The 25,967-nt window shown below is 31.8% G+C and overlaps 4 protein-coding genes across 6 annotated transcripts in view; 3 read left to right on the forward strand and 1 right to left on the reverse strand.

Moving 5' to 3' along the window:
- Nucleotides 1–58: 58 nt before the first annotated feature.
- On the reverse strand, nucleotides 59–7,970 carry LOC106785338 (TATA-binding protein-associated factor 172). The gene is made up of 15 exons (XM_014745713.1): nucleotides 7,776–7,970; nucleotides 7,165–7,208; nucleotides 6,781–7,028; nucleotides 6,324–6,694; nucleotides 5,896–6,232; nucleotides 5,174–5,796; nucleotides 4,307–5,091; nucleotides 3,632–4,205; nucleotides 3,254–3,548; nucleotides 2,848–3,149; nucleotides 2,458–2,771; nucleotides 1,617–2,367; nucleotides 1,216–1,491; nucleotides 501–1,133; nucleotides 59–409 (listed from the first exon to the last, which is right to left on the reverse strand). Exons 2-15 carry the CDS (start codon nucleotides 7,173–7,175, stop codon nucleotides 206–208), a joined length of 5,724 nt encoding a protein of 1,907 aa, XP_014601199.1. The 5' UTR covers nucleotides 7,176–7,208; nucleotides 7,776–7,970; the 3' UTR covers nucleotides 59–205.
- A 1,620-nt stretch (nucleotides 7,971–9,590) lies between these two features.
- Nucleotides 9,591–15,234, forward strand: LOC106785340 (SPARC). Its single transcript, XM_014745720.1, has 6 exons — nucleotides 9,591–9,734; nucleotides 12,616–12,701; nucleotides 12,885–13,094; nucleotides 13,195–13,413; nucleotides 13,570–13,920; nucleotides 14,226–15,234. The coding sequence occupies exons 2-6, from the start codon at nucleotides 12,624–12,626 to the stop codon at nucleotides 14,280–14,282; spliced, it is 915 nt and encodes a 304-aa protein (XP_014601206.1). The 5' UTR covers nucleotides 9,591–9,734; nucleotides 12,616–12,623; the 3' UTR covers nucleotides 14,283–15,234.
- Nucleotides 15,235–15,957: 723 nt separating this feature from the next.
- Nucleotides 15,958–19,453, forward strand: LOC106785341 (histone H2A.V). 3 transcript variants are annotated; one of them, XM_014745722.1, is made up of 5 exons: nucleotides 15,958–16,066; nucleotides 16,213–16,290; nucleotides 18,394–18,507; nucleotides 18,923–19,052; nucleotides 19,226–19,448. In XM_014745722.1, exons 1-5 carry the CDS (start codon nucleotides 16,064–16,066, stop codon nucleotides 19,285–19,287), a joined length of 387 nt encoding a protein of 128 aa, XP_014601208.1. In that variant the 5' UTR covers nucleotides 15,958–16,063; the 3' UTR covers nucleotides 19,288–19,448. The 3 variants fall into 3 exon arrangements, with proteins under 3 accessions (XP_014601208.1, XP_014601207.1, XP_014601209.1); XM_014745721.1 differs by lacking the exons at nucleotides 15,958–16,066; nucleotides 16,213–16,290 and adding an exon at nucleotides 16,650–16,825 and having other exon boundaries at nucleotides 19,226–19,453; XM_014745723.1 differs by lacking the exons at nucleotides 15,958–16,066; nucleotides 16,213–16,290 and adding an exon at nucleotides 17,661–17,720 and having other exon boundaries at nucleotides 19,226–19,449.
- A 2,477-nt stretch (nucleotides 19,454–21,930) lies between these two features.
- LOC106785305 (cadherin-87A) overlaps nucleotides 21,931–25,967 on the forward strand; it is a 156,561-nt gene continuing 152,524 nt past the window's right edge. Inside the window, exons 1-2 of the mRNA XM_014745634.1 lie at nucleotides 21,931–22,282; nucleotides 22,419–22,785. Coding sequence (XP_014601120.1) covers nucleotides 22,718–22,785 — 68 coding nt within the window. The 5' untranslated portion in view covers nucleotides 21,931–22,282; nucleotides 22,419–22,717. The remainder of the gene's footprint in view (nucleotides 22,283–22,418; nucleotides 22,786–25,967) is intronic.

A 25,967-nucleotide genomic window follows, 5' to 3' on the forward strand; every position in this document is an offset into this window, starting at 1 on the left:
TCTCTCTCTCTCTCTCTCTCTCTCTCTCTCTCTCTCTCTCTCTCTCTTTCTTTCTCTCATTCTCTCTTTTTTTTTCTTTCTTATACTAAATTTCATTTATTATAATTTATGTACAATTATTATATAAGTATACTTATGAAAGAGATAATGTAATCAACGATGATCGTGATTATTATAGAAGAGTTGCTTCTATTATTGCTGCTGGTTATTGGCTATCAGCTTTTAAAGTTGTTAAAAACATGTCAAGATCGTATTCATCATCATATTGTTGTTGTTCCCAAAGTTCAGGTAATATTTCAAGTACTGACCGATTAACGCCTTGTACACAAGATATTTTAGATACTCCAATATTTTCTTGATTCTCTAATTTTTTACCTTTACTATTGTCCAAAGAAAATAAGTCCAATAACTGTAAATAAGAATATAATTGTTGTTATCGAGTAAAAAGAAAAATATATATGATAGGAAAAAAAAGTTCATATTAAACAAAATATGTGTACTTGATCAGTAGCCATAGTTTCCAAAGAAGCATTTTCTGTAGAAATCACAGTATTGGCAGTAAGTAATTTAAACTTCTGCAATCCCATAATTTTCTCTTCAACAGTAGACCTAGTTATAAGACGATACACATTGACAACTTTCTTCTGACCGATACGATGAGCTCGATCCATTGCTTGAAGATCCTTCATAGGATTCCAATCGTGTTCGACGAAAATGACGGTATCAGCGCCTGTCAAATTTAATCCTAAACCACCAACTTGAGTAGTCAATAATAAAACGTCTATAGAAGGATCAGCATTAAAACGAGAAACAACGAAATGCCTTTGAGTAGCTGGCACACTTCCGTCAAGGCGCAAATATGTTACTGTTGGTAGATGAGCTCGAAGTAAATCTTTTTCTACGATATCAAGCATCGCTTTTAATTGACAAAATATAAGAACACGATGCTGGCTCACTAATTGTTGCTGAGTATGTTGATTGTCATTAGTGGAACTAGCCGATGCTAAATTCCGACTTTGTTGATTAGATTGTCCAATACCACAATCTAGTAATAATTGTTTTAAAGCTGGCAACTTAGCTCCATGCTCGATATCAGCTAAAGTAGTTTGTTGCTGTTTCATCATATTGCAAACCTAATAATAAAAATTACGATTAAGAGTAATCCATTTTAATAATAATTATAAAAATCTTGTTATTAAACGTGTTATTACTCACTGTTTGATACAGAGGATGTTTTGGACTTAATACTAGCTTAGGATGATTGCATACGTTACGTAAGTAACGTAATGCTTCAAAGACGTGACCACCATGAGGATCATTTGCAGACGCGCATGAGACATTAGAGATAAAGGCAGCAGAATGTCGTGTACGGAAATCTTCATAAAGAGTACGTTGTAATGGTGATAGATCGCAATAATAATCTTGCGTGATTTTAGGTGGTAAATCTTGTAGTACATCTTCTTTATTTCGTCTTAGTAAAAATGGTAATACCTACAAAAAAAAAATATATATGTATACATTTTGTTTAATATAATTAATATATTAACATTCATATTAAATATATTATAAACTTTTATATATAAAATATTGTATCAAAATTATAAAATATAATTTACCTGTCTATGAAGAGCTTCCATTGCCAGAGCACCAGCTTCCTGTTCTTTAGGGCCAGCTTTAGGTTCTCTACAAGCTAAAATAGGACGAGAATATTTAGCCGCAAATTGTTTCTCGCTACCAAGAAAACCTGGCATTAAAAAGTCGAAGAGAGACCACAATTCAAGTACATCGTTTTGTACTGGTGTACCCGATAATATTAGCCTGTGATTAGCATGCAAACGTTTAGCTGCTTGTGCACTTTTAGTCTTGCCGTTTTTTATCACATGACCTTCGTCAAGCACACAATAATTCCATTGAAGTGCTTCGAAGAATTCTATATCCTTTCGTATAATATCGTAACTTGCTACAACCATTCTGTGTTGTGAAAGGCGTGGCCTTAATTTTTCACGTTCTGGAGGTGTACCAGCGTATTGAATAACTGAAAGATCCTGACTTTGGAAAAATTTTTCTGCTTCATAGACCCAATGACCTGTTAAGGTTGGTGGACATACTACCAAACTAGGTGGTGCCTGTGTATTACGATGATGATCCAATGCTAATATACAAAGAGTTTGTAAAGTTTTTCCAAGACCCATATCATCGCACAGAACACCATGTAAATGATAACGGTTTAGGAAATTCAACCAATTTAATCCTTGTCGTTGATAACTACGTAATTCTGCTTCTACAGGAATTGGTAACTCTGTATCTGGTATACTGCGAGGATTTAACAGTTGTTCTAAAAATCTTCTTTCTTGAGCTTTCTCTTCTCTGCAAGAATACAAAATATTTGATTTATTTTATAACAAAAGGCGCATAAAAATTTGATACATAGAAATAATAACATCATCGATATCTTACATTAAATCAGGTGGATCCGCAATTACACCAGGATCAAGAGGTAACAATTGTACTAATGTTGCAAATGTTGCACTGCAAACTAATCTAACAGCTTGATTTTGATCACTCATTCTACCAAGCAAAGGTACCATAAAAAGTACCGAATATGGAATGACATTGACGCTTAAGGTTTCGATAATACAGGCCAATGCTTCAGCAGCACCCTGTCTCATCAAATCTATTTCATTTGGAGCTGTAAGAGTTTTAGATTGATTTCTTTCTCTACAGCTAGCTTCTAATAATGGTATTACACTACGTATTACATGTTGCATTGCCTGAAATAAATATGTCTCTAAGTAATATCAATAATTATTAAATATTAAGAACTTATATTATATGTAGAATTTCTACCTTATCTGCATCCACACTAGCTAATACAGCTATACATCGTGCTGCCATATGTCTAACAGCTTTATAAGGGTGTGCTAATAAATCACACAAACGAGGTAAACACTCGAGTGCTGGTGGTAGCAAAGAAGAATGTAAATTTGGTGCCATAATTTCAAGTACTTGTAATCCAGAAATAAGTTGATTAGCTTTCTCTTGGGAATCCTTAGGAAGAGGATCTTTCGATCCTTTTCTTAACATGCTTGGCAAAATTAAATCCCAAAGGTGTGGTAAGCGTGAAGGTAATTCGGCACCAAATAATTTTGCTATATTATTATTAAATCGATTAAATAATATTTAATAAACAATTGATGATTAATGAAGAAAAGAATAAAAATATATATATATATATATATATATATTTATATACCTAATGATGTAAGAGCTAAGGTAGCTCCACGACGTCGTGTTCTAGCAGCTTTTGCTTCAGGTTCTTCGCAAGCAAGTAATTCTTCTAAAGGAATTTCAGTAATTGGTGGCCTACCTGGTCCACGTCCACTACCAGTTCCACTTCCTGTTCCACGATTATAAACTAGTCTTTCTGCGTGCTTATGCCTGTTACTTAAAGTAAGAATACCATCAAAGGTATCATTGTCTTTTATGTTTGCTACTTTTGGTGTGAATTCAGTGTCCGAACACAAAAATGTGCATAAATTAGTTGATATCTTCAAGAAATAAATGACAGATTAATAAAATAAATTGTTGATCAATCAATAACGTTAACTTTAAAAGTAAGAGAAATATATACTTTTGTATTTGGTGAAGGATTCCTATTTACACAAAGATCAACAAGATGAGCTAAATGTTTAGCTGCTAATTTCTGCAATTCTTCGTTCTCCTCACGTTTGATAGCTTCCATTAATGGTTTAACGATTGGATTTAATGGCTGTGGAGTTTCTGGTAAACAATGTAACATAGTAGCAGCTCCTGCCAAAGCAGCCATCGACATAATATTTAATGATTGTTGTTGCGTTGCTGTTGCAGCAGCACCAACCTCTAAAGCTCGTCTTCTTTCTTCTAAACTTTCCACTAATTTAGGTTTCAATTTAATTCCAATACCATTACTACCGGCAACAGTTGGCATTGTGCTAGATGATCCAGTTGCATTACTGATGGCACAAAGTTCTAAAATAGGTTTACCAGCGAGTATTGAGATCTGATCGAAAGTTAGTACACCAGACGTATCTACTTCTACGGGTACATTTAATTTATAATGTTTCAATGTTGCTATGTAATCACGACTTTCGTGTAATAAACGTGTAAACGATGTAGCTATCTCATCGTAAAATATACATTCGGTTAAACATTGAAATAGTCGATCCCTTTAAAAAAGAAAAAGAAAAGAACAATATATAATTATTATCATCAATGATTAAATTTAAATAACAATAAAAATTTATAAATGTATAAAATATTTTCATACTGAAGTATATCAGGTATAACAGGTGGTTTAGTTTTTTCGACGACAGCCCAATGAGACATAGTAAGACCAGCGACAGTCCGTTGTAAAGCTGATCGTGAATTAAGATGTGGCAGTAATACTTTAGCATAGCAAACAGCTGGACTAGGAATGTCTGGTGTATAAATGACGCCTGGTGCCGGTTGAACTATATAATGAGATAAAAGTCCAAGCATCCGAGCTGCCTTGCAACGTGCTTGTACCACGTTAGCATGTCTGAGATTTTGCGCTACAGTTTCAATTCCACCAATGTATACTTTTAGCTCAGTAGAAGATTTGACACTGCCACTAATACTATTACTTCCACCGTTACTACTGCAGTCTGATTGTATTGCATCGCAGTTACCGCCTATTTGATGGTTACTTTTTGTACCCTTGCCAGGAGAAGCCACAGTCATTAATAAATTTGGATTAAATGGCACATGCTCCGGTTGCATAGTCAAACACAGCCATGTGCTAACTAAGGGACAGGCCGCATGCAATAGAAGTTCAAGATCACTCTGTATGACTAGATTTTCCCAGACGCATACGGCTACATCTTGGATCATTGTAACATGCTCGATTAATACACGTTGAAATACATGACGTAAAGCCTGTTGTAATATGATTCCACCTCCTAGACCCCATCTTTCTTTTTTATCTTCACTCAGATTTCCGTCATTTCCAGTTAAAGTTTGTAATGTTTGTAATGTAGCTTTACGTACACTTGAACTTGAATGGCTAAGAAAAGGCCATAATCTTGGTAATACCTATAACAATGTTTTAATAAAAATATTATTACCAGTTGATCATAATAATAAAATTGTAGAGTGTGAAAATATTATCAAATACCTGTGATAATGGTTGAGGTGTAATAGAAGCACGTGCAGCAGGTAAAGAAAGTATAGCAGCTAGCAAACCCATAAAACTGTTGCATGCAGCTGCCAACTCGTCCTGTTCACGTAGTAATTGCCAAAGTTGTTTCACTATTGCTTCCAATTCTGCGGGCTTTAATAATCTTGGTAAAGCTGATGCTACTGGTATGAGTGCACTTGCTGCTGCTGCACCTACATCATCTACTGGATCGGAAAGACCTTTCATGATAGCAGGAAATACTTTTGGTAATACTTCATCTAATAGATCATCACGTATTGCCAATAAATATTTTAATGCTAGCAAAGCACCATGTCTAGCTTCCCATTCATCGTATTCTAAAAGTTTCAATATGATTGAAACTATTCCCATAATGCCATTATTAGTAATTTTATCATCTTTATCTTTTGGTATTAACAACAAAAGAGAACCAAGTGCCTGTGCGCACGTTTCTCTAACAGGTGCAACTACTTGATCCGATACAAAGTCACCAAAACGATCGAGACCTAATACACATAAAAGCCTTAATGCTGCATCGATCACCCATTGATAATGGTTTTCTTTCATTTCTTCTATTGTTTGGTCACGACACTTTCCTGCACCTACATTAATATAAAAATATATATTATATATTATACACTTTAAGTATACAAATATATTTTTTAAAAATTAAAAAGAAAGAAAATACATATAGTTATTACCTTTTCCATGAAGACGTACAAGTTCTCGCAAAGCAGTAGCTGCACCATGACGTACTTCCCATTTTTGACTAAATAAATCTTGACAAAGATTTTCTGTAAATGATTCTAAGGGCCAGTCGATAACAGATTCTGGCCAGCAACCAGTTCCATCTGGCACGCCATTTACAATTTCGTTTGATGCACTGCCAATAGATCCTGTATTTGATGAGATCACTTCCTCTAATTTAAATTTTTTATTTACTACATCTCCACTATTATTTACTATTGTATCCGGTGTCGATGCGTTATCCGGTGGATCGTCAGTCTCTCGTGATCGTTTTGACACCGTCTGTCGTGCCTGAAAATTAAAATAATGTTTATTTATTTTTCCATGATACAAAGAAAAATGATATAACACAAAAATAATATAGTTATAATAATAATGATACCTTGCGTCTTGCTCTATTCATTTCTCTTCTACTAAGTCCGCCTGGTTGTTTCAATGTTTCTTCAATAGGTAATTTAAGAGACGTTTCAGAAACAGGAGAACATACCGCAGGTAGGAGATCATCCGAAGTAAATAGTTCAGACGTATCAATGCCAGTTAATCGTGGATTTAAACCTAATTTTTCTGTAATTAATTTCTTCTCTTGATTCTGTAGATTAATGTTTTCACCTTCCGGGACAATCAAATCATACTCGCTTCCCTCTGATCCAGTTAAATGAGAACTACGTGCTAATATTTTTTCCATATCAAAATTTTCCAAGGTCAATTTATTACTAGTCATTCGTTGTTTGTCTGCATTTAGTTCTTCTTTAACTGGTACATAAAATAAAAAATAATATAAATTAATACAAATGTATATAAATCTTAACGAAAAGAAAAGAATAGAAAGAAAAGAATACCCTGGCACAATTTGGTTTCTATCGGGTCTGGATTCCATGGAGGAACCTGTGTAAGTATAGCTTGCACTGCATGCGCAGCTGAAATTCTTGTGTCCCATTGCGGAGATTTCAAAAGAGTCGAAACTCGAGCTAATAAATGATGAAGATCGTGAGGATGTAATCTTTGTGCTTCTCCAAGTTGCTGGGCTGCTGCTCTTTTGGTTACTGCATTTGTGCCAGTTTCTAATAATATAAATAATCTATCCAACCTAGAGAAACGGAGAGAGAGAGGGAGAGTGAGAGCAATATCAAACATTTAACATTAACACGGAAAGAGAGAGACAGAGAAATTGAAAAAATTTGAATCATTAATAATATTAATCCTGGTCACCGTAAATACGTTACCTCGATGTCATGATTATGTTGCAATTAAGAACCGCCTAAGATATCTGAAACAATAAAAAACAATTCTATAACTTTCCTTAATGCATAATACATTTTAATAAGGTCATTTAGTGTTATCTACTTTTATTTTTACAAAGCATGCATATGCAAATCATAAAACGCTTAACAATGATGCTATATTATCCAAACAGTTAAAATACAGCTAAAACAAAATAGCTCCCTATTTGTCATAGATGTAAAAAATTGGATGAAAAAATGTATTGTATAAACAAATGATTGTTACTTGAATATAAATCGTTGTTTGAAATGTTAGGAATGAAAGAATTAATTATAATACTGGGGTGGAGACAATACACATTAAAGCATAACTAGAGGAGGAGGAGGAGGAGGAAGAAGGAGGGGCATGGGGGAGGCTGGACGCTTTTTTGTTTCAATATATCATCGATAATGCAATATTACATTAATAATAATGACACATACAAAGTGATAATAAATAATAATCTAACGTTATCTTGTAGATGAATAATTATTCCCAAGTATTATGAAATATTATGGTAAAGGCGCAATATGGACACGCAAATAAATAGAAAAGTATTATCGAGTATACCTACTTAAAAATATAATAATAATCTTCCGTTGTTGTAGGTTTCAACTAACCCTCATCGCAGTTTCCCACTCATGAAATTGAACAAAAGTTACATCACATCGCGCATTTAATGAAAATTTAATAAAAGTGAGTCCATTTGCCAAATATTTCGGAGAGAAACGCATGTTAGAAGCATCAAATTTATACTGACAGCCATATTGCTGGTGAACCTGGGTTTTGTCCCTCTATTTTGCTCTCATTGGCGGATATAAGATAGATCGTACGACAATCAACCAATCAGCGTTTAAATTTCAACACAGTCGGGTCGAAGTATGAGCAGGCACGTAATAACTAATAAAACTTTCCATTTTTCAAATTGGTAAGTGTTTTATTAACGATCTTCTACAAATAATTTAATTTTATATATTTTGGGGAGAAATATACATGTTTTGAATATTATATATTTTTATTAAAATTATATAAAAAAACGTTATCGCATAATATTATATAATTAAAGTATATTTCAAACATTTAACTTCGATCACAAGTATCAGTTATACTGTGGACGTTCAGCCGATGACCATAAATTCTTTACAGCGAACGTTTCATCTCTTTCCACGTGGTTAAGCTCCAATTTTTACCAATCACGTTTTCCTACCGTACATTATGTATTTATAATGTTCATACGTAATAGAGATATGAATAGTTCTTTTTTTAATAAAAAATAAAATATAATGTAATTGCATGCAAATGATATTTTACTTTTAATAAGATACTAGGAAAATGTATGGAATAAACATTATTCTTAGAAATACGTATATACATTTAATTAACTTATTAACATTATTCGTAAGACATTAAGAATGAATGCCATTGGAAATAATCTGTGTTATTATTTTTGTAGTACATTGAAAGATAGTCTACATTGTTAAAACAATGGGAACCATCTACACCCTTACTTTAGAAGACAAAGGCAATTAAAAATATTATCACAAGAATGGGAACATTTGGAAATCATCAGATACATCTTCAAATATCAACAGAATGCAGAAGTATTATCAATAGGATTTCAACGACTAAAAATAATCTATATAATTAGAAAATATTTATTCTACAAATAATATTTTAAGAATTAATTTAGACATTAAGTTGTTATAAATATTTGTAAATATTTAATTGTACATTTTCTCAAAACATTTTCTAGATTTGATCCCTGTATTATCAACCGTGCAGAAGTATTCGTAAGGTATACCGATTCTACCAACTGATGTAAAAAAAGTACAATGTTTTAGCGACCAAGTAAAAATGTCGATAATAATCGATTCCTATTTGAAGTTCGATTTACGATAAATATTTTCGATTTCTCGAAAATTTGAAACTTCTAGTGAGAGAACATAACATGATTATTATAATACTTGAATACACGAATTACATAATTATTTTCGTAAAATCACGTTCAACTCAATTAACTAACGTTTTCTCTTGACAAGTATAATTTTTGAACGGTATAATTTCATTAATTCAATCAGCACTTTGTACTTGTTACAGGAAACCAAGGAGAGCGCGTTTATTAAACTTCTCGTGGATGTGTACACGCATGCATGTAATCTTGTTATTGCGTAATAGAAGAGCATAAGTGTAAATGTTTAAAAGAAATGAAACGATAGTTAACACGAATCGCCATGTGGCAGGAAGATCAAACCGGGGGTGTAGGAAGAGAACGAGTAAACGGCAAAGATAAAGGAAGAAAGAGAGGGAGAGAGAGAAAGGAAGAGAAGGAAAGAAAGGGAGTAAGAGAGAGGGAGAGATGAGATCATCTCGTCTCGTTTGGTCTTTCGAACGTTTCCAGGCTGCAGTCAGTACCGGTCCAGCGACCGATTTGGAGGGCTGTTTCGTATTTAGTCTTTTCATCACAATAAATTGTGGAAAGGAAGGAAAAAGAGAGAGAGACAGAGAGAGAGAGAGAAAAACTTGATCGTTTCAGGTATGTATTACTTATATTGGTCCGAGAATATAATTTTTTTCAGAGCCTATAAATTTTATAAGATAACTCATGTTTATATATACTGTTAGGTATACTTAATACCTAATATAATAAAATATCCAGTAAAATATATAAATACATATTATGTATACTAAAATATATATATTTTTATTGTTATGTTAACTTGCAATATATATAAATTATAATTTGCATAGTCGAATGCATAAATACATACATTTATTTATGCATTTTTTATTATATTAGGAATGGTCTCTTTAAACATACAGGATCGAACGTCTTGCTCTTTGTTTTTTTCTTCTCTTTCTTTTTTTAATCACCACAGCAATTACCCATATTTGGAGAAGTTATCTCATTTTTGTAGGCGCGAATGTAATCATCCATCCTTTGCGAAGCGGAAATCAAATATCCTTCTCGCACATTTTTATCGTTCCATCCACAAATAATATTCGAATAGGATAAAACAATAGAATTATATGTACAATTTAATAGTCTTCTTTGTCCAAAGATATATTTTATGAGTCGTGAGTTGTCGTGGCCGCTATTTAAAATATGTTTTATGAGCAATTATCTCAGTTCTATGGAACGTTGTAAAACTATTATTATTGCCGACGTATGCAAACATATTATATTATTTCAAATAAAATCAAATTTTCCCTCCGTTAATACATCTTATATAATTTAATATATATTATTATTATTAATAGTATTATACTTATATTACTATTTATAGTAATATAATTATTATAGTAATAATTATATTACTATTAATTATTAATAGTATTATAAATTAATACTATTAATAATTAAAAATCGCAAATTAATGAGAAGAAACTCGTGCTATTATTTAACATTAGATTGTAAGAATTATAATACAATGATTATAATAGACGATTAATAGGATGTTTCTTGCAAACGCAAAGGTTATTACAAAAATAGAAAAATATGTTGAAAACCTATATGGCAAAATTTCGTAAGACCCAAAGCAGTGACCTTCCTTTTTCCTTACCCCTTTACCATAAGAATCGGTAGAAATATTATTACGCCAGCAGCGCATTTATACGAAGTTTGCGTGTCAAGTGGCTTCTCTCGATGGTTCTCCGGTCAGAAACCGAACTGGTGTTACTCCGCGTATACTTTTCTTGTATACTCAGGAACGTTCAGCGACACGAAACGATCCGTTGAAATATCCACCCACGTTACGTCGATTAACATTAACTTATGTAGGTGGAATGAAATGAGAACACACAGATATATTATACATAATATTTCCGAATAATTTTGATTATTGTCCTGGAAATGTTGGCGTTTCATTTAACGAAATTAGATTGCAATATAAAGAGAAAAAAGAGAAAGATGAGAAATAAAAAAAAGAGAGATTACGAGACTCTTCCATCTAATGCAATTAAAACCTTTCCAGCGATAACCTAATCTCTTTTTTTTGTGGTATACATTTCTTGAGAAAATAATACTTCATATATATATATATCTAAAACAAATTAAAAAATATTAGAAATGTCCTCGTAACAAATTTATTATCTTACACGTAGTTGTTATATTTCTCTCTCTTGTTTTTTAAGTATACAAAATTTCGCAATCCCTCGAGTGCAGTTATAAATACCGCGAAGTATCGTCCTGCCCAAAAAAGGAAATCAAAACGAAAAGAGGAGAGAAGTGGAGTTTAAATATTAATTTTTAACAAAGTAAATTTGTGTTGAAAAATGTTCAGAATAATTTGAACAAAATTACACAAACATTAGTTCCTGTTATTTTTTTTCTTTTTCTTATTAGCAAATAGATAATATTACATATTACGGGAATAAATTATTATCGTGGAATATATATAATAGAAATAAGAAAAATGAAAAGAATAATTTCGTAGTAAAATCAACAAAATTAGAATCTTTTTCTCTCTCTCTCTCTCTCTCTCTCTCTCTCTCTCTCTCTCTCTCTCTTTTTTCTCGTTCTCTTTGTAGATTAACAGAAAACGTTCATATTGAGGCCTTGATTTCTCATTAACTCTTCCTTTGCTTGATAAACTGAGAGATGACGATACGTAAATAGATCTTACCACGTTCTTTCTTGGAATTGAAAACATATGTATATTGTATAAAGAGAAAAGAACATACATATGTCGTAATAATAACGCGTATGCGAAATAAGAAACGGAAAAGGGTCGGTCTCACGCATGAATCCTGTTTTTAATGTCGTCGAACTTTCTTATATCGAAGGCTTATGCGAGACGATTATTTTAAAGTATTTAGGTTATCGCTTTGTTACTCCTATCAAAAGTCATGTCGACAGATTTATTATCTTTAGCTATGTTGACCCAAGAATCGTTCGTAAGATCGTTAACTTCGATCTTTCAATTCTTTCGTTTAACAAAATATATTCTTTTTTTAAATAACTATCATATAGAGACTAGCGGTAAATTTAAAAAATCGATTTACTCGTTTCTTATTTTATATATTTTTCTAAATAAAAAGAAATTGTAATTTGAAAGTATTCATTCTGTATAATATCTCATATTTTTTTCATTTTTATTATTTATAATTGATTGGGGATCAATTTTAAAATGTATTCATATATTAAAAAAGAAAGAAAGAATGAAGGAAGGAAGGAAGGAAGGAAGGAAGGAAGGAAGGAAGGAAGAAAGGAAGTTGCTAACTTTACAAAATGGTTCTGGTAATTGAGAAAAAAATCAAGATGACGTTTGAATCGATTAATAAATGAGACTCAATGTGTCTGATTAATTCCAATGTACTCTCGAGGATATATGTACTATAGCATACGTACCATTTAATAATAATAAGACTCGTAAACGCGCACAGTTACGCACTTATCGATCGATCATTTGTCGCAGGGATCGCAATGCGGACGACGAAGCTGCAGCTGCTCTTCCTTGGGTTGCTTTTAGTGGCTCTTGTAACAAATGTTTCTGCACGACGGGTTAGTAAACTATAACTTGATATATTTCAATTTAATTAGAGAAATAAAAATATCTTTTTAATATTTCGAAATTATCTTTTTTTCTTTCTTTTACTTTTTTGATCGTTGTAAATATATCCCTAGAATTGAGATAAATAAATTAATAAATATAATTATATTTTATAACACAATGATTTTTTTTAGCATATAAGGAAACATCGAACAACGACCGAACCATCGCTTCAGGATGAAGTAATTAACATGCTAGAAGCTGACGAGATTGCGGAAAATGATAACAAAGATGCTGAAGTTAACTTCGAAAATGCTAATAACGAGCTTGCAGCGAAGAAGCAACGTTTGATCGAAGTTGATCCTTGCATGGATAAACATTGTAGTGCTGGACGAGTTTGTAAGGTCAGTTCCTAAAAATTATAATTATTTAATAGTTAGAATGAACGTTTTTAAATGTTTGGAATTACAGAACAGGTGTCTAATATTTTTAAATCATTTGTAGTCAACCGAAGATGGCGTAGCCGAATGTGTTTGCATTGAATTTTGTGATGAGGAAGTTGATCCTCGTCGTAAGGTCTGCACAAATTACAATGAAACTTTTGGCAGCGATTGCGAGGTCTATCAAGCACGTTGTTTCTGTAGTACTGATGATCCCAGGTGTAGAGGTTCTAAATATCAGCACGTTCATATTAAATATTATGGGGAATGCAAACAGATGCCTGTGAGTATAATTAAAACTAATTTATTAATCTTTGTTTAGTAATTTGATTTAAAAATAACATCAAAAATATTATTTAGTATCGTCCGTGACTAGTCGTAGTCATTGGTATCGATTTTTTTTAACTCATATGTTGGATTTTGCGTTGCTGTTATTCAGACCTGCAAGGAAGAGGATATGGCAGATTTTCCGAGGCGTATGCGCGATTGGTTGTTCAACATAATGCGTGATTTAGCTGATCGTCAAGAGCTACCATCGCACTACTTGAAAATGCAACGCGAAGCTGAAACTAACTTGACACTGCGCTGGACAAATGCAGCCATTTGGAAGTGGTGTGACCTCGATGGTCATCCACACGATAGGAAAGTTTCCAGGCACGAACTTTTCCCTATTGAAGGACACTTAATGGCTTTGGAACATTGCATAGCGCCATTCTTCGATTCTTGCGATGCCGATAACGATCACATGATTAGTCTCACCGAATGGGGCAAATGTTTACAGTTGGATGAGGTAAATGATCAATTAGAAATTTTGTATAATCTTATTTCATTTGGCAATTCAACTAGTAAATTAAGTTTAGCTGAAAGTTACCATTACAAAATACAATCTAATCGTACTCTTAATCCTGAAAATATCCCTGCAAGATGCTTTAAAAAGGAAGTAAAGTTTCTTGTATTATTTCTTCGAATAAATTGATAATACAAAATAGTAAAGAGGTAGAATAAAAATTCGAGAAAGAAATGTTTCATAATTATTTATAATATCGTATGCATATATGCACATTTATTATTATTAATTTAATTTTTTTATTATAGGACGATATCGATGACAAATGTGACGAGCTAGCTGAGGCTAACAGCAATCTATACTAAATAATTTCGAGGATAAATATACATATGCATACATATATATAGTACATATAACAAATAATGGCGGATGTATCTGCTGGACGGATCGAACGATAGGACCAACGATAAATTCGCGAGAAAGAACCTTTGTATTGTCTACGTAATAGTCCCTTGTAGTAGTAATAGCCGTAATAATAGTAGTAATAATATAATAACGATAAGAAGAATGGTGGGGGATGATAGAGGAGGAAAATGGCGGGAAAAATTGGAACGCGAGGCTTTGCGGATTTGTTAACGCGCATGTCCCATGTAACAGACTACTCGTCGATATCGTGACCCATCGTATAAATGCTCCTGTGCTATTTGCAATTTTCAACAGTCTCGTTTTAATCCTTGCTCGTGTTATTCTCATCGATCGAAGCCCCCGCTAAGGCCAATCAATTTTCTATCAAATGTTTTTTTTTTAATACAAATTTAACGATTTTAACGTCATAGAAATTCTAAACCATTAATTAGTTTATTAGATAATAAATATTACTCATTTTTTGTTTTTCTATAGAACCGTAAAATCAAGTTTTATTACTAATTACTGAACTTTTATTTTGTTCGTTAAAATTTATCACTCGATGATTAGAGTTTATATAGATTTTTATATATATACATATATAAAAATTTATGGTAGATAATGCACGAATAAAAAAATCGGTCCTTTAAATTCGAAACGTCCTCTTCAATACAGCGCCACGGATCGCTTTAGAATTAATTTTATTCGTATTTGAACCCAATCGCGATATACAATTATAAGTTCAATCATCTATTTCGATTCTCCCCCATTTATCGTTATTTAATCCCAGTAATATTATTACTTAGAATACTTTAATATATACATATTATATACATATATAAGTGTATTCTTGTATATTGTGAAGTATTTTGTGCTACTGCCTTTTTACTCTTCAATAAAAATTCTTAAGACATTTTTATTATATTTATTCTTATCATAATTTCTCAAAATTATTTAAGAACGTTTTATAATGACCTTGTTTGTTCGGTTATATATTTCTCAAGGAAAATAATGTTTAATATTAGCTTTTATCATTTCTCAAAGGAATATATATATATATATATATATATAGATATTCACAAAGTATTTAAATTCATATCCCAATTAATAATATTATCAATATCGTTTATTTATTATGGAAAAATATAAAGAAAGAATAAAAAGGGTGAGGGCCACCAGTTGCGTTCCACCCGCCATCATAAAAAAGGATAAATATAAAAGAAAGAAAAATAAAAGAAGAAGAAGAAACAAGATAACACCAAACAAGAGAGAAAGAAAAAGAAAGTGAGAAAGAGAGAGAGAGAGAGAGAGAGAGAGAGAGAGAGAGAGAGAGAAATATATGTACAATAAAGAATCAGATCGAGAAGTTCTCGAAGTTTCGAGATGATAAATAAAAAGCAATTATTTGACTCATACGAGTATTCTAGAAAGAAATAAACATAAGTAATCATATAAAATAAATAATTCGCATTCTAGTTTGATTGAAAAGAACGCGTCGTTGATTCTCTTACACATTTAACGTGTTCTTCTGTCTCTTATAGACCGTGGTTCGAGATTCGACCGCTTGTATCGCGACGATTGCGTCGTTAACAGGCCGTGATTGGTCGAGAGTTGTCACGTGATCAGACCGCGGGACGAAGCAGCAGCGCCAAGCGTATTTGGCGGGATCGTGCTTAGACGGCGTCGTCTGTGCTCCCCGCAAGTCTGTCGTGTAGCGAACTGCAAAGGTACTGCTAGAATAATGGTGAGTAATCCGCAAGTTTTTACCGGTTCCTTCAGGCATCCGTCAACGTTATACATACCATCGTGTTCTATGGACTTTCGATTATCGACTGACGAGATTTCGTTCTTCTATCGCTTAAATTAATCGTGATTTTCGTCTGTGAACAGGCTGGTGGAAAGGCGGGCAAGGATTCGGGCAAAGCAAAGGCAAAGGCGGTCTCTCGTTCTGCGAGGGCCGGCTTGCAGGTGAGTTCATTATACAATTTGTTACATATTTAATATTAACATACATTACAACAATTTTTGAATTGCCATACAATTTTTTTCACTTATTTCAATTGTAAAAGTTCATAGCGGTCTTTACAGGTTAAACAGTCGTAGTTGGCGCGAAGTAAAACCAATCGTCCACTCTTTTATTGTTACTGACAAAGGGATATTTTTTCTTATATTATCGAGCTTGCGCTTTTAACGTTTAACCGTTATTTCGGTTCTACATAATATATTTAAACCATTGAACGATCAAAATAATCGATAAGTCGATTGAAAAATATTTCATTTTTTGAATTGAATTCTCTCGACAAAAGTGCATACTAGCTTACTCGGTTTGAAATGAACGAGTCGTCGGATGGGGACCATTTACACCACAACCAACCCCCTCCAACCCCCTTTCAATCTCTCTTTCTCTTTCTATCCCCTATCCCCCCACTTTGATCGCCGGGCCTTTCAATTCGGTCGTCCATCGGACTCTTTGAATATTTTATGTCCTTTCGAAACTTCTACGGTAATTTGAAGTGTTTTAACGACCAATGTTAATGTGGTTATAGTATTAATATCATCTTCGAGAAAGAACAACACATTTTCTATATTTTGTTTTTTTATCATACAAAAATCGTGTATTATCGCGAAATTGTATCGAAGATCGAATACAAATAAATGTCGTTTCGATCGTTTTTTTCCTTCGTGTTTTGATTTAATTACACACGTATACACACCACACATATGCGACGTCATATGACTCGTTAGAAGAATTTCATGAGATGAGATAAAAGAAAGATTATTAGATAAATAGATAAATTAATTAAAAAATTAGTAAAAACAGGAAGAAGAATAAAAAAGTGAGTAAATAGAAAAAATTATTATTTGAAACGAAATGTGCGTGTTACGCGATGTTACGTTATAATAGATTCGTTTTAGAGGTTAACCAAAAAATATGGACACTGTGTGTGTATGTATATATATATATGTATGTATGTACGTGACGAGGAATAAGAAGGTTTTTAACTTCGTTATTTAATGTGTGTACAGCGCGTGTTAAGTGATACGACGAGTTTGTATATATATATATATATGTTCACGTTCGTGTGTATGTGTATCTCGTAAGAAATAAAACGTTGGGAAGTGTACAGACCAGATACAAGGATAAAGTCTAATATAAGTTTATCGAGCATAATCGATGTATAACATATTAAACATATAAGGGAAGTTTAAGGGCGTTAACATGTTTCGTTGAATGATGAAACGAATCTGGCAGAAAGCTGGGAAACCTTCGGGAAAGCCGAATAATCTTCCATCGCGTGCCGCTCGATATTCGTCCCGTTTGTGAGAATGTACGTGTCCATGTGCGTGTGTCTGTGTTTGTAGTGTAGGCGTACATGCGTATATGTCGTATTACTGTGGTGTGTATGTGGACCCAGACTCTGTGAAAGATGAAATATAGAGAGAGAGCAATCATTGCAATGTATATTTTCTCTCTCTATCTTTCTCACTCCATTAGCACAGTCATTTTCGTATTTTCTGAAAATATTCTTGTGTTAGATGTATGTATAAATCGCATATATATACACACACCGCACATACAAAGACATAAATCACGCATACTTCTGCGTGCCAAATAAAGACACATTTCTTAATTAACTTTAGTTTTTCGGTATATTAAATAATTAGACGATTAGTTGACCATGTAAATTATATTATTCGATTTCTTTTTCTAACGACACGAAAAAGCTGCTGACGCGTTATGTTGGGAGAGAGGTCGATGTTATTTCAACGGATAATAGGAACAAGTTACGATATATATTTACCGTCCTAAAAATATTTCTTTCTTTTGTCATCGGAGAATACACGATTATAATACATTCTCTTTCTTTTTATCATTGTTTCTTTATCTCTATCTATTTCTTTCTTTATCTCTATCTCTTTTTTTTTTTAGAAGTGATAATTTATTTAGGTTAGAAAAAAGAGAGTGTGTGAGTGTATCGTATAGAAATGTGTTAGCGAAGGATGAGATTTATTATTGTTATTATTATTCTTATAATTTAAGTTAGTATATATCCGATTATTTGGTTTCAGTTTCCTGTAGGTAGAATACATCGGCATTTGAAAAACAGGACTACCAGTCATGGTCGGGTTGGTGCAACGGCTGCAGTATACAGCGCAGCTATCTTAGAATATCTGACAGCCGAGGTGAGTTGGGTTGGTGCAAGAGAGAGCAGAGATATCGTGTTGAGAAGCCGAGGGTCAGAGCTTTTGCTGTATGTGTGTATATGTGCGTTGGGTTGACTTCACTAGTTATATATATATATATATGTGTGTGTGACTTATACATAATATGAATACTATATACATGGAAGCGTGACGCCAGAATAACGTGTAAACGTAGTTAGGAAAGTGACCACTAGTGTCACTAATATTAAGCTCACGTGGGGTATCATGGCGGACTTTTCCCGCCATTATTTAGAAAAGTAATGTTTGATGTATTTGAAATGATTGATGTTAGTTCTTATAAATTTAGTGTGAAGTTATGTATTGTTTAAATTATAAGATTTATTGAAATATTTGATAATTATTGGCCAAGCTAATATTTTGTTTTTATTGTTAGGTCTTAGAATTAGCAGGAAATGCTTCTAAGGATTTGAAAGTTAAACGTATTACTCCAAGACATTTACAACTTGCCATTCGAGGTGACGAAGAGTTAGACAGTCTGATTAAAGCTACCATCGCAGGAGGAGGTAAGTTATTATATCTTTGTATCGAATATACAGTGTGTCTGAATTTTTTCGGTCTAACGGTGTCAGCATATTTTATACACGAAAAGGAGAAAAAAATATTCACCCTAGACACCTGTATATATATTTAATTTATGTATATAATATCATTAATCGTAATGATTTTCTTCTCGCAGGTGTTATTCCACATATCCATAAATCACTGATTGGCAAGAAAGGTTCTCAGAAGCCAGCATAATTTAGTGATGATTGAAGAACTATCTTGAGAGATAAGTAGACAAAACAGAGATGTAAAGTGACAGTGACTGTTGACAAAGTGTACCTACGTTATTAAACTAAATAGAGAGACTGGAGTGATAACATATGTATATGGATACATATCTACATATATATATATATATATATATATATATATATATATANATATATATATATATATTTATTTATGCGTACATATATATATGATGTGAAACAAATATTGATATAATTTAACATAGATAACGAAGAGCTAATGGAAAGACAAACGTTAAAAGCGTAATTTGTGACGATTAAGGAATAGAAAGGTGATTTTGTTAGAGATGATGATGATGATGAAGATGATGATGATGATGATGATGATGATGATGATGATGACGATGACGATGACGATGACGATGATAACGAAGAAAAATTCCTAATGTGCATATAACGTGGCGATTTAATCTATGAGCAATGTGTTATAGCATCGCTCGCACGAAACAATTAAGGTTTCTTGCTTCGCCGATAATGTATATTTTAAATGAAAGGTTAAAACGCTTGATTGTTAATTCACAGCATCTCATTTACTTTCTTTACATAGATAGCTTACGTTATTATGTAATATAAAAGTTCTTTTTCGTTTTTACTTTCGACTCGTGCCACCCTTAACCAAATTCATGTTTTTTATATTAATATACTTTGTTTCTTTCTTTTTTCTTTATTTTTTTTTCCAAGTTTCCCTTCTTCCCTTTTATTTTCAAATCATCGACGAATATTTAAGCGTCGTTCGGCAATCATTCATTTTTAATAGTATGTGTGTATTATTTTCAAAATTGTCTGAATAATAGTCATTTTCAATCTCAGAATAAAAAGATTTCAATCGAAGTCGCATATTGTGTAATAATAAATCTTATGTACACCTAAGTCTTTGTAGGTACTATAGTAATTAATGAGAGATTGCATGAGAATATATATATATATTATACCAATTGTCATTGGAGAGAAAGAGGAAAAGAGCGAGAAAACAGATTATAATAAGATAGGAACGATTATAACAAAATTTTATATAATTTTAATTTAATTTTATTTTCCTTAAAAATTTTCATATTAAAGAGTCTACTTTGAGTTATAAATTTCTTCATTATGTCATCATCATTTTAATTTTTCTGATCTCTTGAAAATTTGTTTATCAAGTTAAAAAGTTCGTTCTAATTTTCATTTATTTAAAGATTACATATTTTTTTTTAGTATATATTGTATTTATATCGGTCTCTCGGATTGAATATTTATATACAATATCAATAATTGTAAAATCGGAACCTTTAAAAAGTTATCTTGTGAATATTCATTATCTCAGTTGCAAAAAATTCTTTAAAAAAGGGATGTTTCTAAGAAAATGTCTATACAAAGTGATGATAAAATAATGACATATTTTCTTTTCATTTTTTAATCACATCTTAGTTACTTGGGATTAATTCGATTTGAGAAGAGAATTGGATTTGTGTTTATCATAATTTGTATTACTTGATAGTAATCTATTATTATTAATTATTATTATAATTAATAATAATTTTTTTATTAATCAATATTAATTATTATTATTAANAATTATAATTAATTAAAAGAAAAATCAAAGAAATGGAAAGATATACGACGAAAAATGGTATCGTAAAGCGTAAACACAATTAATCAATATTAATTATTATTATTAATTATTATTATTATTATTATTATTATTATTATTATTATTATCATAATCATAATCATAATTCCGCAAAAAAAACGTAATTATGTATGATTTTGTGTAATCTCTATACATACTGTACCTAAAACGTACGTTGAGAATGAACAGCCATGTAAATCTTCATTAATCATAATAAAGATGAATTTTACTATTAATTGTCTATTTTATACATTTTCAGATATTCAGCAGATGGAAAAGTCTCTTAATATTATAGAATTATTTGAAGATTAAGAGTAAACTACAAATGCAGTTGAATAACTATTGCAATTTGACACAAGTGTATTTTATAATGGATCAGAAGATTTAAAATAAATAAAACATCTATTAAAGTTTAGTAGTTAATTTAATATAATATGTACGTGCATTACTAGTATTATATTCGTGATTATACTTTTTATTTGTAGAAAAGAATAATCCATTTCCAAGTTCAAACAATCATAATTAATAAATCCAAATAGTTATAATAGAAAGAAATATATTTTATATATATTAATTAATTTATTAATTTAATAAAAATTTTTTAACATAATTGTATTTTTATTTTCTTTGATAGAAATTTAGGAATCATCTCTGTAAAGTACCGGCCTTCAAAATGAATCCAAATAATTATAAGAAAGTATTTTTAATTAATTAAATATTATATTAATTTATTACTAATTGAAAATATTTTTGTAACATTAGTATTAATTGTTTTTAGATAGATTTGAGAACCGCTAGTGCGAAAAATGAAAAAAATGTGGAAGGAGAACCTCTGATGTTTCGGTATATTCACGAAGATATGTGAAGTGCTGCCACTGGTGCCGGCAGATAGGGAGCGGTCGATTGACCAATCCGATGCATCATCCCCGCCAAGCAGTTAGACCAATCGCGTGGCTTGTAACGGTAGGCGCGCTCTCCCAGTAGCGAAGGGCGATCAGAACCGCGGTCGCCTTTCACGAGTACGGTTGCATGGGTAATAAACGTTCGTATGTCGTGTGTGCCTTGCGAATAGTCAAAGTTGTGGACTCTAGTGCACTCCGGTCGTGTACGGTAAATAACATTTAATAACTCGTTGAAAAAAGACCCTGTATTATAATACTCAAACAAATTTTTTTCGATTAAGTAAACGATAAATATTTTGTATAAATAATACATACGCAGGTGCACGTTATTCGAATGCCGGCTGTAAACGATTGCGTGAATATACACTTGTAGTATATACAACATATACATAACTCAAGCTGTTCCTCCACACTCGTGTTTAACTACTTCGGTAACACATTGTCGAGAATATTTATACTCATTCGTTAATCCTTTTTCACGAGCATTATTACCGTGAATTAAACCATCGTATTTATCAAATTCGCGAGTGAAATTATAATATAACGAAAAATTCTTCTACATTGTAGTGTGAGACTTTCGCCTTTGCCGGTTTTCACCTTTTGCGAGAGCATGATCCTTTCTTTTTCTGCGCCTGTGCTATAACCAGCAAGTGAACAAGAAAAAGAGGGAGAAGGTGTAAGAGAAGAAGAGACAGAGGAGAGGAACAACGCACGCACGCGGGTACCATCACACGTTTTTTTTCTAACCGGAACTATTTCCCTCTCTTCAAGGACAACCACCCATCGCAGGACAGACAGTTTTGTTCTTCACGTCTAACTACTCCTACGATATGATAATATCACTCGTGTAGCTAGCTTATCCTGTCATGATCTTTATTGGAGATTTTTCGAGGATGACGAGAGGACGATTCGAAGTATTTGACGTTAGTCAGAGGTGAGTCAAAATTCTTTTGGTTTTTTCTTGTTCGAATTTACCGCGCGATTTATCCATAAGATATTTCGATAATTCACGTTTTTCAGGATATCGATACGAACTATCGATCACTTCATAATTACTTCGATGTATTTATTAACCTCATTAAATGTATTGACGTTATATTTATATACGTTTGTATTTATTTTTTGTTTTGTTTTTTATACCTACAAGTATGTAATAAGTTTGAAGTCTAGCTAAGTGTCATGGCGGATACACCGATCATCTATTATTTCAACAAATAAAAATTGCATAAACTTTTTTATTTCAAAATCTTTTAGTAGCGATCAAGATCAACATAAACAAATGTATGTTTTTTTTCTCCCTCCCACACAGCAATATTTTTGTGTTTATACGTTCAATGTTTTCTTTCTTTTTTTTCGGTATTCGTAGCTTTATAGATGGAGTTACGTCATCCATTTTCTCGAATTAACGGTATACATATAACTACACACTAGTTGCTTCGTAGTCCAACGAACCTGTACATGGGATAATGAGAGAATATACGGGTTACGAAGTTAGGCTTGAAATTTATATCGATACTCTTTATCTTAAGGATTACAATTAAATTATGTAGGACATTTCATTTGATTCGGTTTAATTTAGATAGAAGTGACATTAATTTTAGAACGATGATTTTATTTTTGTAGTAATATAAAGATAACAAAGTTAATGCTTAATAATTTTCTCTTCACAAGTTTGGAATAAAATTATTTAGGATTTTATTTGATCCGGAGTAACTTTCATTCAAAATTATCCTTAAATTTTGTAATTACTTTTATAAAAAAAAAACCAGTAAGTTAAATTATAATTTATATTAATATACTCTTATTTTCTCAGATTTAAAATACATTTATTTTTAGGATATCATTCGCGCGATCGAGATCTATTGAAATTAAAATAATTAATAATAAAATATTTAATAACAGTAAAAGAAAACAGATGATATTTCTTTCAGAAAAATGTTTATATGCTATAATTGAATTCTTATGTTTATTTGAACGTTGCATCCTCCTGTTTCACCTTCTCGTCATATTTTTCACATCCCTATAGAATTTTCTTTCCCAACCCGAGGTTACATATATCTGGAAAGTACACAACTAAATATTAAGATGTTGCAAATCATACATAGTTTGTATTTGTTCGGTTTTAATAGTTGTGCTTGAAGAATATTTTTATCTGTATACTCTCATTGTACATAAAACAATATTAAATTGTTATATACACATTATATATATATATATATATATCTAATAATGGTTACTTCTAATTCGTTTCTCCAAAGTTATAACTAAACGTTAACAATTTAACTTTGTATCCAATAATTAGAATTATAATTTGAAAGGAAAAATATATTTATATCGTTATCTATAATTATAATTTACTTATAGGAGTTGGATTATTATTCTTTTTTTTTTCTTCCTTTTGATATTATTTCTTTTCTTCATTATTTGAAGTATCTAAGAATTATTGAGGTACTCGTTGGAATATCTGACAATGTAGAAAAATCGTCGTCTGCTGCGTAGCTCGTTATACGACTCCGATGTATACATCACGTCTTCCTCTTTAGACTTTTTTTTTTTTCTTTCTCCTGTCGAATACTCTCGACTTGAATACTTCTGCAGTTCTATCCCCATCTCTCTCTTTTTCTCTCTCTCTCTCTCTCTCTCTCTCTTTCTCGTTTGCTCTCTTGGTCTTTCTATCTCTCATTTTTTTCCTACTCAAGAAGAGACTCGAACTTGAGGCTCGAAAACGTTCAAAAACTCTTTAGCAGAGCAGAGAAGAGCGTTCCGCGTAATCTGAATAGCTAGCAGTACTTGGAACGCAAGGTCGGCCAATCGTCAACGTCATCGAGTCCCCGGCAAGCTGCGGTGAAAGTTCCTTCTCTTGCATGAACCTGATATATAGGGTGAGTCAATAATTAAACTACAACTTGTCCCTAAAAAACCATGACCACATTTAGATTTTTAATACAAAAATATCATATACGATCTTAATGTTTTATTTTCTACCGAATGACGGATTCGAATGATTCTTTTAATTCGTCACATTCTTTCTTACAATTAGATTGATTTATATATATATATATATTTATATATTTTTTTGTTTGTTTGCAGATAAGATTATATGGCAGAAAACTTTTGACTTCTACCTTGTGTGTTAATGTACAATTTTGTTTAGAATAATTTTATTAATTGGATTGATTTATATAGGGAATAGTGATCGATTATCACACATCTGGTATATGGATATATATATATATTATATTTACAAAAAATTATATTTTCTATTGTTATTAATAATAATTTTTATAGATAATTGAGTTAGTTATTGATTCTCACCCTGTATATGTCTCATGGAATGAGAATTCACGTTTACCAAGCCCACAAACTTGCCATTCTTAGAACGAAAGTCTTTGGATCTCCGTTATATATCCATCCTATCTATCTATATAGATATATTTGTGTATATGTGTTAAGGATTGAGTAGGAAATTCAATCGATAGAATGTAAGTACTTTTCTTTTTAACTTTGTACGTGATTAGATTTTCAAAGCTGCAGCAACGTTATATATATACACGTTTAAATAGAATTTAAGTCTATAAAGTTAAAAAAATATTAATTTACATACACAAATGATATTGTATAAATAATAATAGTAATCGTTATAAAATATACGAGTAGTAGAAAGAGAAATGTCAAAGTTCGAGTCTTCTTTCTCATCCAATTGCAATCCTTTAGTTCTGCATTCCATTCTATGAATGTAAGAAGTAGAAAATATAGTTAGAAATTATTCTTCTCAGTTTATTATTTACATTTTTATCTTATGGATCAGAGAGGAATTCTTATTTCTAGAAGAAGATATATATCTATTGTTGTATTACATCGTCCAATTCCAGACACGATTCATTACGACTTCACTCGTCCTCATTCCTTTGTTAGCTCAATCAACCGAAGTGTTGCCTTCGTTGTACCTACTATTCCAAATAGGTTCGTGATTGTCGACATTATTGTGTTGGGACCTCCAAACAGCCAACGTGCTCGGTTTCTTGTAGATATGTATATACTTAACTCTGTAGTATACACTAAACTCTGGTCTTATGCTAAGGAGACCATTTGATTATAACAAATTAATGTGTTTTT

This window comes from Polistes canadensis, unplaced genomic scaffold (genome assembly GCF_001313835.1).
Source record: "Polistes canadensis isolate GaletaPanama2010 unplaced genomic scaffold, ASM131383v1 scaffold_48, whole genome shotgun sequence".
Taxonomy (NCBI): Eukaryota; Metazoa; Arthropoda; class Insecta; order Hymenoptera; family Vespidae; genus Polistes; species Polistes canadensis.

Excerpts from the sequence above, each read along its gene's own strand:
- LOC106785338 (XM_014745713.1), bottom strand. Across the intron at positions 6,695-6,780 it reads AGAAACCAAATTGTGCCAGG|TTAAAGAAGAACTAAATGCA; the intron begins GTATTCTTTTCT and ends TTTATGTACCAG. Across the intron at positions 5,092-5,173 it reads CACCTCAACCATTATCACAG|GTATTACCAAGATTATGGCC; the intron begins GTATTTGATAAT and ends ACATTGTTATAG.
- LOC106785340 (XM_014745720.1), top strand. The coding sequence starts at position 12,624 with ATGCGGACGACGAAGCTGCAGCTGCTCTTCCTTGGGTTGCTTTTAGTG. Across the intron at positions 12,702-12,884 it reads CAAATGTTTCTGCACGACGG|CATATAAGGAAACATCGAAC; the intron begins GTTAGTAAACTA and ends GATTTTTTTTAG. Across the intron at positions 13,414-13,569 it reads GGGAATGCAAACAGATGCCT|ACCTGCAAGGAAGAGGATAT; the intron begins GTGAGTATAATT and ends GCTGTTATTCAG.
- LOC106785341 (XM_014745721.1), top strand. The coding sequence starts at position 16,670 with ATGGGGACCATTTACACCACAACCAACCCCCTCCAACCCCCTTTCAAT. Across the intron at positions 16,826-18,393 it reads GTCCTTTCGAAACTTCTACG|TTTCCTGTAGGTAGAATACA; the intron begins GTAATTTGAAGT and ends ATTTGGTTTCAG. Across the intron at positions 18,508-18,922 it reads TAGAATATCTGACAGCCGAG|GTCTTAGAATTAGCAGGAAA; the intron begins GTGAGTTGGGTT and ends TTTTATTGTTAG.